The 12,991-nt window shown below is 49.3% G+C and overlaps 1 protein-coding gene across 4 annotated transcripts in view; it reads right to left on the bottom strand.

The window, feature by feature from the left end:
• The window catches only part of ddr1 (discoidin domain receptor tyrosine kinase 1), a 41,838-nt gene that overhangs the window by 12,074 nt on the left and 16,773 nt on the right, over positions 1-12,991 (bottom strand). For 3 of the 4 annotated variants that reach the window (XM_056601311.1, XM_056601312.1, XM_056601314.1), the window contains exons 4-11: positions 11,146-11,221; positions 10,846-10,998; positions 10,453-10,600; positions 7,672-7,774; positions 5,520-5,706; positions 2,454-2,703; positions 1,848-2,009; positions 924-980 (exon numbers count right to left, since the gene is read on the bottom strand). In XM_056601311.1, the coding sequence (XP_056457286.1) occupies positions 924-980; positions 1,848-2,009; positions 2,454-2,703; positions 5,520-5,706; positions 7,672-7,774; positions 10,453-10,600; positions 10,846-10,998; positions 11,146-11,221 (1,136 nt within the window). The remainder of the gene's footprint in view (positions 1-923; positions 981-1,847; positions 2,010-2,453; positions 2,704-5,519; positions 5,707-7,671; positions 7,775-10,452; positions 10,601-10,845; positions 10,999-11,145; positions 11,222-12,991) is intronic. The other variant, XM_056601313.1, reaches the window with a different exon arrangement.

The raw sequence follows: 12,991 nt of genomic DNA, 5'->3' as shown, positions 1-12,991 counted from the left end.
TAGCAGACACGCTCTGAGTAGAGAGCCTCTAAAAGCCTGCAGTACAATAGGAACACTGTTCTGCCTCGACAGAATCTCCAACCATTCCTCTTAACACAGCCACCGCACTTACCTCTCCCCACAGGATTACACAGAAAGTCAGGGTGCATTATCAAATCATGACAATGATTGAGACCAGATGGTGCCCACTATTAATCATGTCGTCGGCAGGTTAGGAACAAGTAACCTTCCAAGCAAGACATACGTGCATGCATGTAAACATACATACCCCTCCACGAGCACAAACACATCCACACACACACACACACACACACACACACACACACACACACACACACACACACACACACACACACACACACACACACACACACACACACACACACACACTCACACACACACACACACACAATAAAATGATTTAGTGAATTCTGTGCTTTGGTGTACAACATGCAGTTAGCCTGTGCATATGTTGCTATGCTTGTTCTGTTTCTCTTGGTCTACCAGCATAGGGGTAAGAATTCCAAGGTAGGCCTGACAACCAAAGCCGATAAGCAAAACAAAGCCAAATGTGTGCACACACACACACACACGATTTGACCAGATTCCAAGCCTTTGGGCCCAGCCATTGCGTGGTGGTTTTGTAAGAGTTTGATCTTAAAAAACACGCAGGAGACCCCAGGAAACCAAAGTTATTACAGCACATAAATATCCTGTCCTATAGGGGTGTAAAGGTATTTCCCCGTGACTGTATATCTCCAGGACCCCCCCCCCCCTCCAACACAGGGGCGGGGCACGGGGCCAAGAGTCTTTTCTCTCCATATATACTGCATGTCAGCCGCAGAGCTAAGGGACTGGTTAACCTGCTGGGGGGAGGAGGTACACAGCTCTCCCCCACCCACCTCCCCTTCTGTTCCTCTCACCTGCTAGGGAGCCGTTAGCTGTTCCGTTCATCCCGAAGCCAGTGGTCAGGGGGGGGTCTGGAGGAACGAATGATGAAGAGGGGGGAGAAAGAGAAAGTGAGGAAGAGAGAAAGAGAGAAAGAGAGAAAGAGAGAAAGAGAGAAAGAAAGAAAGAAAGAAAGAAAGAAAGAAAGAAAGAAAGAAAGAAAGAAAGAAAGAAAGAAAGAAAGAAAGAAAGAAAGAAAGAAAGAAAGAAAGAAAGAAAGAAAGAAAGAAAGAAAGAAAGAAAGAAAGAAAGAAAGAAAGAAAAAGAGAGAGAGCGATAGCAAAAATGAGAGATGGCAAAAGTGAGGGAGAGATGGCGAGAAGGAGCCAGGGAGTAAAGTAAATAAATCAATGAATGCAGAAATGGTGATGAGGACGGAGGGAGATCTCTGGACATTTTCCTTCCCTCAATCCCTCCAGGTCATGAATTTCAGTCTTTGTTGCCGTGGTTGGCCAAGCTGTCCTTGCATGCTCTCCCTTTTTGCATATATTGTAACCATGTAGCAGACGTGAATACTTTGCTAAAGTTCCTAGTTCTGACTGAGTTGGGTTTGAGACCCTGAGACTGTCCGGGAAGGAAGCCAATGGAGTCTGTGGGGCATCATACAAAGACCCCACCCCCCCGCCTCCCACGATCCCCGACGCCTCGAGACACATGGGAGAGGGGAGGGAGGGGCGATCGAGAGAGAGAGGGTGAGAGATAAGCAAAGGTGCATATAGCAAGAGAGGTGAGGGAGGAGGAAGAGGGAAAGGGAGGGAATAGGAACTGGGAAAAGGGAGGGATGAAGAGGAACAGATGGGGAGGAGATGGACAGGTGTAGGTAATGGAAGAAAGGAGGAAGAGGGTTGAAGAAAAGGAGGAGGAGAGGGAGGAATTGAAAGAGTCAACAGTTAACTCACCAGATGGTTCCGTGGTGGCGTTGGACGCGTTGTAGCCGGACGTGGGGACGTGGGAGCTGAGGAGTACGGGCGGAGGGGCCGTGGTTGAGGGAGATGGGGGAGGAGGAGGAGCGAGGCGGGGCGGGAAGGAAGACTTCTCCGTGGCGTCGGCACCGTACGGCTCTGGGGAGACAGAGGAAGGGAGAGTCAAGATCATTTAATTTAGAGTCATAGCCTCATTAAAATGTACTTTTCTCCATTAAGTCATTCAGCAGACCCTTATTTCCCAAGCAACTTCGGCAGCATTGAAATGAGGAGCAGGTAAAGGTCAGGATTTATGCTCAAGGATGCCCACAGGCAGAGAGTGGACATTCTGGAATCAAACCCAGAACACATTCAATTCCCCCCATGGTTCATAATGAGCAGGACAAGAAATACAGTATCTCCACCACAAATGGACCCAAACCGAGAGAGTCCTTGTGCTGTTCCTGCATTGGCTGTTGTATTTGCACAAAGAACCGCTCTACAGATAAGATAACATGATATAGCGAACATGTTTATCAAGGGCTGATAGCTTCCTATGGTCGGCGTAGGTGAGGCGGGGGTTCGCTCTCATCCTCCACGCACCGGAGAAGAAGGAGATCTCGCTGATGAGGAGCCAGCGGTCGGCGAAGAAGAAGGTGCAGCTCAGGATCTGGGCGGTCTGCGCGCCCAGCGGCAGGGAGATGGGCCGCGACGAGGGGTCCTTCAGGTCCTCCAGGGGCACCGCCAGCACCAGCGCCGGGGAGCTCCACTTCTTCAGCAGCGTGGCCTTGAAGAGGCACTCCACCCGGTTGAAGACGCGCACGCCCTGGGTGTGACGGTTGTTGCTGTGCACCTGGGGGAGGAGGAGGATGAGAGGTAGGGTTGAGTGGGTGGGGAGGAGGAGGAGGAGGAGGAGGAGGAGGAGGAGGAGGAATTTGGTGGGGGGAGAAGGAGGAGGAGGAGAGAAGAGGAGGACAGGATGAAGTGCTCATTCAATTTACTCTTCACCTGGCTCAAAACCAACTTTCTTATCTCTTTCAAATTCAAATGGCTGTCCTGTGCTTTCTGCTGTGACACTTGCATTTACGCATCTGGGATTAATAAATTACATATTATCTTATCTCACGAAAAAGAGACAGACAGTCCCCTTGTACCCATCCAAAGCAGCCTGTATGGAGGTGTTTACCGAGAGCTATGGGAGGGATTTAATTTACACTGAATTAACGACGTTTCTATCCTGTTTAATGTTAAGCGCTCATGGCCTCAACACACTTCCAGAGTGGACGTCCAGACTGCAAGAAGGATGAGAGAGCAAGGGAATTAAAGAGCAGTAGAGGGAGAAAAGGGAGAGCACGGGACGATGGGAGAATAACAAGGGATGGGAGTGAGGAACAGGGAAAAGGTCAACAACTGCTCTCTTGTTCCCAGCGCCAGAGTGGAGCCAACGAGAGGTGATGCTGTAAATGCTAATTTAATGCATCGGTGAAGGCGAGGCGGGGGACAGATGCGAGGCAAGGGCGTGAGGATGAATCGGGTGAATCGGGTGAACTGAATGAGATTTAGGATGAGGAGAGGGTGCAAGGGGGCCGGGGGGCAGGGCTGAGATGGAAGATGTTTAACGAGCAAAGGTAGAGGTCAAAACAATAGATGTGTGGGATGGGATGGGAGGAGGATAAGGAGGAGGTGATGCGAGGGTCTTCTCCCTCCGTAGGAGAAAGGCTGGTGCAAAGAGCGGCCATGACAGCCTAGACATTAAACTGACACTTTTAGCAAAGAAAATGCCTCGCTAACCCAAACCACATGAGGGGAACATACACCCACACACAATCATATTTGCACGCACACACACACATCCCCACACACGAACTCCCTTGGGAACCCACAGAAATATTCCACATGGGAAGAAACACAAACGCACACACACACACACATATACACGCACACACACACACACACAAAACAAGTCACATGTGTTACATATGGACAGAACCAGTTGGGCAACACACAGACACACACGTGTGACTGTTGCAAGACATAGGGAACAGCTGTGCCAGCGGCTGGTTAACATGTAACTGATGCCATCTACTGTGTGGCTGGCTTAAGCCGGGGGGGCGGGGCTAACAGAGTAACACACTACTCCTTCAGGGTGAGCAGGGATTCAATGCAACCAAAACGCAGCTCGGCACGGAAACAAAGTAGTGCGTTAGATTAATCCCCATTCCTGTACTGTTAATGTGGCCCTTGTTTCAAACTCAAGTATGCGCAGTACTTACATATTATCTCTCTACAAAGTCATTATACGACTACTCTGCCAAGTTGTCTTCTTTAAATCATTGTAGCTACTCTAATATAGATTGCCTGCTTTGATTGTGTTCAGCTTAGTTTGTAGGGCTTTGTAGAGTGTAATCACCATTGTAGCTGCAACCTTGTAAAGTGTATGCCCGGGGGAAGGGACCAGACCCTGCGTTGTCAAGGTATAACGTACAGTCTGTGACCGACTGGGGTCAAAGGGCATGTTACCCTAGTGGGAGAATGATTAGGCGCAGGTCATGGAAGGCAGGCCAGCCCGGGACAAGAGACAGATTTGGGGCTCAGGTTCCCTCTCTCTATTGACTTGACCCGTGTGTACGACACATCCGCTCCTACGGGCCAGCATGGAGGGACGTGTCGCTTGGGATTAACGTTAAGAAAAATAAACTAAAGTACTTAAAGGTATTAGAAACAGACTTTAGAACCGACCGAGAGAACGACACCCAGGCACCCTTCTTTGGGCGGTTGTTTGACTGGGTCCCAGTCAAACAACAGTGTAGGGATAATATATGGCTGTTGGTTCATTGTGTGTGACTGGAAAATAACACGTTGATTTATCGTTATTTAGACAGGGTCGATTTCTGTGACTGTGATTGCAGTGGTGTGGGGGAGACACTGAATTGTTTTACGGCCTTTTGCTATTTCCACACACTCAAGATGGGGCAAGAGTATTCCTCTAACGTTTAGTCACGCACGATGGCTGCGTACATGTCTAGCGCCCATCCCACCCTAACCAACATTCCCATCCTCTGTTTCCCATGACACTACACACATCCCTTAAACCGAGTTGCCTCACATTAATATCGCTTCTTCACAGTATAACTCCCCCCCCCCCCCCCCAAAACCACACAGACACACAAACAGCCCATGATGCAAGACAGATGCAGACGGAGACACCCAGCACAGTCACACTGTGCCCGTGCTTACCAACAGCCAGATAACTACTAATTAAATGGACGAAAGTGTTTAAAGTAAAGAGAGTAAAGGGCTCCTGTGGTCAGCAGCCCGACAATGGGAATGGATGGTGATTAGATGGAGGATCATCGGAGCCACTGTTTGGTGGAGAGGAAAGAGAAAAGCCAAACCAAACCTGCAGGAATTCAGCCAGGAGGGTCGATGGAGCTCAACGGCTCGCCTGCTGAGAGCCGGGGAAATCTAGCTTAAGCGACCGACGAATGGGAAGAATGGATTTCAACTGACCACCTTGTGCGCAACACGCCCACCAACTCACACACACAGAAACACACACACGCACAGAAACACACACACGCACAGAAACACACACACACACACACACACACCCTTAAGGGCTCCATCATCCCATCACGCCCTCGTCCCTAGCGCTCAGCCCCCTCCTACCTGCATGGAGTGGAAGACGCGCGGCTTCTCAAAGTGGAACTCGATGGCGACGCCGCCCTGCCCCAGCATGTCGCGGCTCCAGCCCAGGTAGTCGTAGCCCGGCCACACCCTCAGCTCCTTCGTCTCGCAGAAGTCGTCCTCCCCCAGCACCCCGTCACACAGCTGGCCCAGGCCTCCGAACTGCACCCTGCACGGGTGAAGGAATACGCATCGGTCAGGGGGATATTTTGCATAAAATAACTAATTTCCCAAACAAGCGTTGATCAATATATTCATACACAAATATACTTATGACAGGTTGCTTTAGTTTTCATTTATCTTGTGAACTATTTAAGGTATTTCAGAATCATAATGACTTCATTGTCATACAAAAAAGAGTTTTGTGCAGTTTGTTGGCCCTTTATTACTCCCATTATGTTGCAGTTAAGGTGGGCTGGGAGCAGCAGTTCTGCAGAATTGTGAGGATTAGTATTATGACTGCTTCATAGTGCTGCTCCTGTTTATTTTCTTCATGGAATTAGAATTGACTCTTTTGTTCAAGTAATTTAGGAATTTCATTAGGTACATGGCTTAACCTACTAATGCGCTAACCACACGGTGATACGCCTCGTAGCGACCCAGGTTCAATCCAGACCTATAGCCCTATCATTCCCTCCGTCTTTCAACCAACTGTCAATAAAGCAATAAAAAGGCAAATAATAAATAACATCATTAAGAAGCAGGAGGAGCGAAGGCACTTGCTAAAGGATGCCTTGACGGGTTGCCTATAGGCGCCGGTGATCGACCTCAGAACATTTAGAGTGGGAGACGAACCATCCAATCACTAGGACTTATCCTGCCATGTCATGGCGCAGAATTCAATTTGCTTTGATCGATTCTCCTGGGTCGATGTTGGACATTCAGTCTGTTTGGCTTTTCATTGGTTTTCCGGTTTATGCTTCGGAAAGGCGTGCTTGGAATTGTAATGTCTTTTCTTAGCACTCTTCATTCTCTCTGTGATGGAGGAGATCCCTGGGGCCTTCCCCAGCGGTGCTTCCCTGTATGAGTGGGCCAGCGGTTCCTGCCCTTGATGTGGACACTGTGGTCCAACGGACACGGCGGGCTGCGCCCTGGCGTCGCAGGGCAGCACGCTTCATGGCAGAGCTGGCGTTTCCGGGTGCATCTGCGGTGTTGGCATTATGTCCAACACAGAGTTTTTTTTTTTTTCTCCACACACACGTCAACATACATCATGACTCCATCATGTGGCCTGTGGCTCTCCACTATGTGTACCGGACCAACGGGTGCAGAACGCACAAGCAAACAACAACCTTTCAGAATTTAACCACAGAAAACCATGATAAACATTATCTTAAAAGGTTCCTTTGTTGTTCTCATCAAAATATCAGTAAATAGCATCGGCATTTTGGTAAGAGCAAGATAATTTCTCACGAAGACAACCCTTATTTATAAGTGCAAAGAATATGCAAATACCAGTGCAAATAATATTACACTGCCTCTTTCTTCTCTTTCTCCCTCATTCACAATTGCCCAACTACGGAATCGTACACTTTAACCGAATGGATCCCGTAAAGCTTGCAAGCTTTCCTCCAAGTCTCTCTCTCTTACACACACACATCTGCTGCAAACACATCTGGGTTACATCAAATGTGTTAGCTCAACCACTAGCCAAACATTTAAGGACCATTAACCCGACCCATGTGCGTGCAGACCTCACCCATCCACAATACACAAACCCCCTTCCACTGGCATCACCCTTACCTTGGACGGCGAAGCCGAGAAAACACAGCACGAAATACCTCCACAATAAAGTCCCGGTAACGTCATTCCCTTTAGCTTACGATAGGCCTGATTGGCTCCTCACACGCTGTGCTGGGGTCGGGGTGAAGGCTCAGCTGGTCCCGAGCCAACAGAACATCATACCGACTGACAAAGACGGATTTCCCAACCATCCTATGACACTCCCAGTTCAGCCTCCAGCCTTGTAAATCTAAATCAACCCCAGTGACAGGTCTGTCATAACAAAATCGAGGTACAGCCTCGCATCCCTGTTGATGTCAAAATAAGTGGTTCTAAGAGAAGGGTTGTGGGGGGAGTATCCATATCGAGGTCTAGGAGGGGTGTCTACTCCCCAAGAGGCTGGACATCTTACCCCTGCTCCAGGCCTCCATCATAGGTAGAGTCGTTCAGGTACACGGGCATCCCGGACAGCTGCATCACATGACCTACTGGAGCCGTGTACGCCTTCAGTCCGTCTGAGAGAGATGGAGAGTGACAGAGGGACGGAGAGAGAGAGAGCCATTAGGAAGAAACACATTCAAATAAATTAGGAAGACTCAAACACAAAAATCTGTCCAAGCTGTTCGGCACAGAGCCAGAACGGTCACCACTATTGTGAGCAAAGCAAAGCCCTTGAACCAATACAGAACGACCTTAATGAACCCTGGCTGCAGTGAAGGGCTACCAGACACACACACAAATAAACACAGACACACACACAGATAAACACAGACACACACACACACTCACACACAAGCTGGAAAACGCTGGTGAAAAGCTGTCAAATCACATCGAGACATCAGGAACACACATTTCCTCGGATTACAGAGACCAACAAGAACATTCAGAAATACAAGCGAACCCATCCACCTTCTCTTTTGGGGGAAACCCAGACAGTTTGAGGGTGTGGAATCACAGTGGGAAGGCAGAACACGCCGCCCAAATGTCTTTGTAAATCCAAACATACATTTAATAATTTCTTTAAATGCTTACGCCAACACCAACAGTTGCAGTAAAACTTTTTAACTGCAGTACAGATTTCATTATTAACAGAGAAAACGATGAAGAGAGAGACAGATTGATTAAGAGAGTGAGATGGTAATAGCTCCCAATATTTTTCCCACTCCACTGAGATGGATAAAAACAACACAAAAAGAGAGGGAATAAAAGAGTAGTGAAACAGGCTGGCGGGAGACCACAGCTTGTTTTATATGGGTAACACAAACAGATCCATGGATCAGCACCAAGCAACCTGTTACAGTGAAGCAAAGCTTCTCTGCTCCAGTTTGCAACCTAATCAGCCTCCTCACACACACACACACACACACACACACACACACACACACACACACACACACACACACACACACACACACACACACACACACACACACACACACGTGCACATGAACACACACACACACACACACACACACACACACACACACACACACACACACACACACACACACACACACACACACACACACACACACACACACACACACAGGTGGTCAGCACAGCATGTCCTGCCATAACAAACACTGCTTCATGTCTTCATGTTGAGTCTTAGCGTGTCTTAGTTTCTATATCTGGACCTCCTGGATGGAAACTATATGTGTGTCTACGTGTGTGTGCGTCAACGCGTGTGTGTGTGTCTGTGTGTCTATGTGTATGTGTGTCTGTGTGTCTACATACGTTTGTGTGTTTCATGCACAAAAGGTGAAGGCAAGTCTTTGTTTATGTGCTCCAGTGTGTGCGTGCATGTGTGACTTATGTTACTCGCAGAACTGGGTCGACTTAATACGACTCATCACAGGGAAGCGGGAAGGCGAGAGCGATCGTTACTGAATCCTTTTATAATAAACATTAAAAGCAGCAGTGAGACCCCGTCTGCTCCGACAGAGGGGGGGGCTGGCGGTGGGCAGGATGATAAATGGATGTGTGGAGTGAGTGCATATTCCACAGTTTGTTCTGAAGCGGCGTCATGCTGCTCAGAGTCCACCTCCGAGCTTCATCTTCCGTACAGACGACCAGGGCCTCGGGAGACAGAGAGGGAGGGAGGGGGGAGGCAGGATGGGGGAGATGAGGGTTGCTTAACCTCAGCAGTGGTGTTGATCTACACACATCCTGTGTCTCTGGGAGATTCGCCGAGAGAAAGAGGAGGTGAGTGAATCGTAAATACTGAGAGAGTTAGAGGAGTCAGCGGGAGAGAGGGGGGAGCGATGGGGGCAGGGGAGCCACTATTCATCATTGTGTGGCTGTCTTTCCTTATCTGGGAGAAGTGCGGTGAGGCTGTAAACTCAAGTTAATGGTTCAGATCCTGTGGGGGGGAGGGAGGGTGCGGCACAAAGACATAATCATTACTTTCAAAGTAATCCCTTCCTTCTTCCATATGCTTACAAACACACGTTAGAATCTCCCTCTCACACTCGCGCACACATGGAAACAGCCAGACCCTTAAGAGCCAGTAAGGTAATCAGTGGCCGGTGATCAGATGCATGGTGTGAGTGTGATATGTATTTTCTGTACTTGTGTTCTTGTGAAACGTCATCAGTCGTAGCCAAAGTACCGTACCAATTCAAAGTTTGCGTCAAGTACAGTCGAACAACCCGGAAGTGTTCTTGATGTTTTCTTAAACTGGCCATACCATCGAGGATGCATCGGAGGTGACTTCTGTGTGACTTCTGTGGGCATTCCTATGTTTTAAAATATTTGAATGTAATAATAATATAATAATATTATTACATACTATTTTAAAATGAAAGAGGCTGGGAGTTTTGCTTTATATCATTTGTTTATATTGTTCAGTAGTATATGCCTACATGAGGCCGTAGCACAGTTAACAGATGGGCTGAGATGGTGACATCATCGATTCCGCTGCTGTTCCAATTGCAGGTACGTCCTCCCGTACTCGGAAGTTTGTACTAGGAAGTTCAAACTTGCCGAGTTCGAACTTCCTAGTCCGCAAGTCAGAAGTACTTGGTATTGAGAAACGGCCCTACATTATTTTTCACACATTCACAGACAAGGAAACCAACTCTTTTCACACACACGCACACGCACGCGCACGCGCACGCGCACACGCACACGCACACGCACACGCACACACACACACACACACACACACACACACACACACACACACACGTACCATTCCACAGGCAGCCGTAGAGCTCAACGCGGAGGCAGACGCTCATGACCCGGTCGGCCAGGGGGTAGAAGCGCACCATGCGGGCCACGATGGGGGGGCCGAGGTCCTTCAGGACCACATCGTACGTGTTCTCATTACCTGACACCACCTGGAGAGAGAGGGGTTGGATTACAGGACACATTCTTATTTCACAGAGTAACAATACCCCTGACCCCTGAAGCAATAGTACAGAGTCACCCCTGCTGAAAAACACACGCAGGTGAGCCATTCCGCCAAACCTCAGCCAATCAGAAGCAGCCGTAGGAATAGCATGGGTTGGGTTACTAAGCCGAGGGACAAAGCTCGATTTTGTTCTCCCAAACAGTGAAGCAGAACAAGGCGAGTGTGTCCTACCTCCTGGCTGGAGCGGTCCCGCCATGTGATCCACTTGACGCCGTCTCTGGAGTAGCGCAGCCGGTAGCTCCGAGCAAACTCCTGTCCGTGGCCGTCGGCATGGCGACCCTGCGTGCCCACCAGTGCCAGGAAGTGGAGCTGGTGCAGATCCACCTGGAGGCCACATAAACTGAGTCTCAATATACAGGAAGACACATATAGGATGGGTATGTCAGTGAGGGAGAGTGAGCTGAATGGTAGGTGGTTGAGTCCTGCTTTCAGTGGGTGGATGAGTGAGTGCTGCTTCTCAGTGGGTCTGACCTGCAGGTACTCTGTGGCACTAGGGAAGACGGCTCCTGCTGGACACCAGGCGCCGTCTCCCTCTCCTTTACTCAACCTGGTACAGAGAGGTTACATTATAGTTAGAGGGAGAGGCAGGGAGAAAGAGAAACAGAGAGAGAGACAAAGTCAGACACAGTCCTCTCATAAGAAATATGAGAAAAATGTATTGTAAAATAACACACACACACACACACACACACACACACACACACACACACACACACACACACACACACACACACACACACACACACACACACACACACACACACACACACACACACACAAACACACACACACACACACAAACGCAGCTATATCAAATCAACCGTGCTTATAATCAGTACATGTGTAGTCCTTGTTTTCCTTGAACTCCAAGCTCTCCATTTATTAACCTTAAAATTAAACAAGCACAGATATCAACTCTGGCTGAATGAGAGAATACACAGAGCTCCAACCAACCCTAGAATATCAACAAGCAAGCGAAGAATATTTCTTGTGGTTGCCAAAATGGTTGAAACTCAAATAAAGAAATGACACTGTGAAAACAACAAGAGCAACAACGCCCTCGAATATGACCACACACACACACCCCCATTTGAGTCATCCCACACTCCAGAAACCCTCACCCAGCCGTCCCGAGCCTGGCTGGATGCTCCGCGGTACGTTTGGCCCACATGTGGCCCAGCCCGCCACCGCCGCTGGCTGTTGCTTCAAACCCCACCAAAGCCTTGGAGTGTGTGCCACGCTCTGACCACCGCGCGGTTATCCACACCCACCCGTTTAAAACCTAAAGCTTCCACTGAGACGGCCAACTAACAAATCCCTGCCTCATCTCTGGTCGCCGGTGACGACGCAGTGGCTGAAGGCCCCCGCGCCACTGAGGTCACCTTGAAGACTCGAAACACCACTGGACCAGTTGCGGGATGTGAGCGCTGCACACCGTCATACAGAGACAGGGAGGGGGACGACAACGGGACTGTTACTTTAGCCGTCTACTGATTGGCCACCCAACTCGAGGATCTGATCTCTCATATCCCTCCTGATTTAATATCTGTATCTCCCAGCAGACCTTTACAGCTGCCATCTTATCTCTTCTCTTTATCTTTTACTTTTATTCCTCAAACCCCAGACGTCTTTCCAGCCCCCATCCCCCCACAACACCCCATCCCCCCCAAACTCATTCCTCCATCCTTCTCCTGCCCCGGGGGTGCTGTCATCCATTTCCCCCAGAGTAATCTCAGCCACACCGCCTGTAAACTACACCCCCCTACTCTCAGCATACCTCCCCCATTTCTCCGTCCCTCTATCTGCAACCATTAGCCTCTCTCTCTCTCTCTCGCCATCCCCCCCTCTCCCTGCTGAAATCCCTCCAGCACGTAACATAACACGTATGAAATTGCCATTTCTCTACCTTGCTGTCAGCACACTCTCGCAGTGATCCACCTCTCACTTGTGTTCTGTGTTTTCTCCACTCTCTCTGGCTCTCTCTCTCTGGCTCTCTCTGGCTCTCTCTCTCTCTCTCTCTCTCTCTCTCTCTCTCTCTCTCTCTCTCTCTCTCTCTGGCTCTCTCTGGCTCTCTCTCTCTCTCTCTCTCTCTCTCTCTCTCTCTCTCTCTCTCTCTCTCTCTCTCTCTCTCTCTCTCGCTCTCTCTCTCGCTCTCTCTCTCGCTCTCTTTTTTAACTCTTGCATTCCCTGATGTCTCGTGAAGGGCCGATGCCTAATAATCATTTCCACATGGTCCGGCACCGAGCCAGCAGGCCCAGCCCAACTGCCAAGGGGAGAGGCATACCACACACACACACACACACACACACACACACAC

Source organism: Gadus chalcogrammus, chromosome 11, assembly GCF_026213295.1.
Source record: "Gadus chalcogrammus isolate NIFS_2021 chromosome 11, NIFS_Gcha_1.0, whole genome shotgun sequence".
NCBI classification, from domain to species: Eukaryota; Metazoa; Chordata; class Actinopteri; order Gadiformes; family Gadidae; genus Gadus; species Gadus chalcogrammus.
The sequence above is the reverse complement of the archived record's forward strand: the minus strand, read 5'-3'. Positions and strand labels throughout refer to the sequence as shown.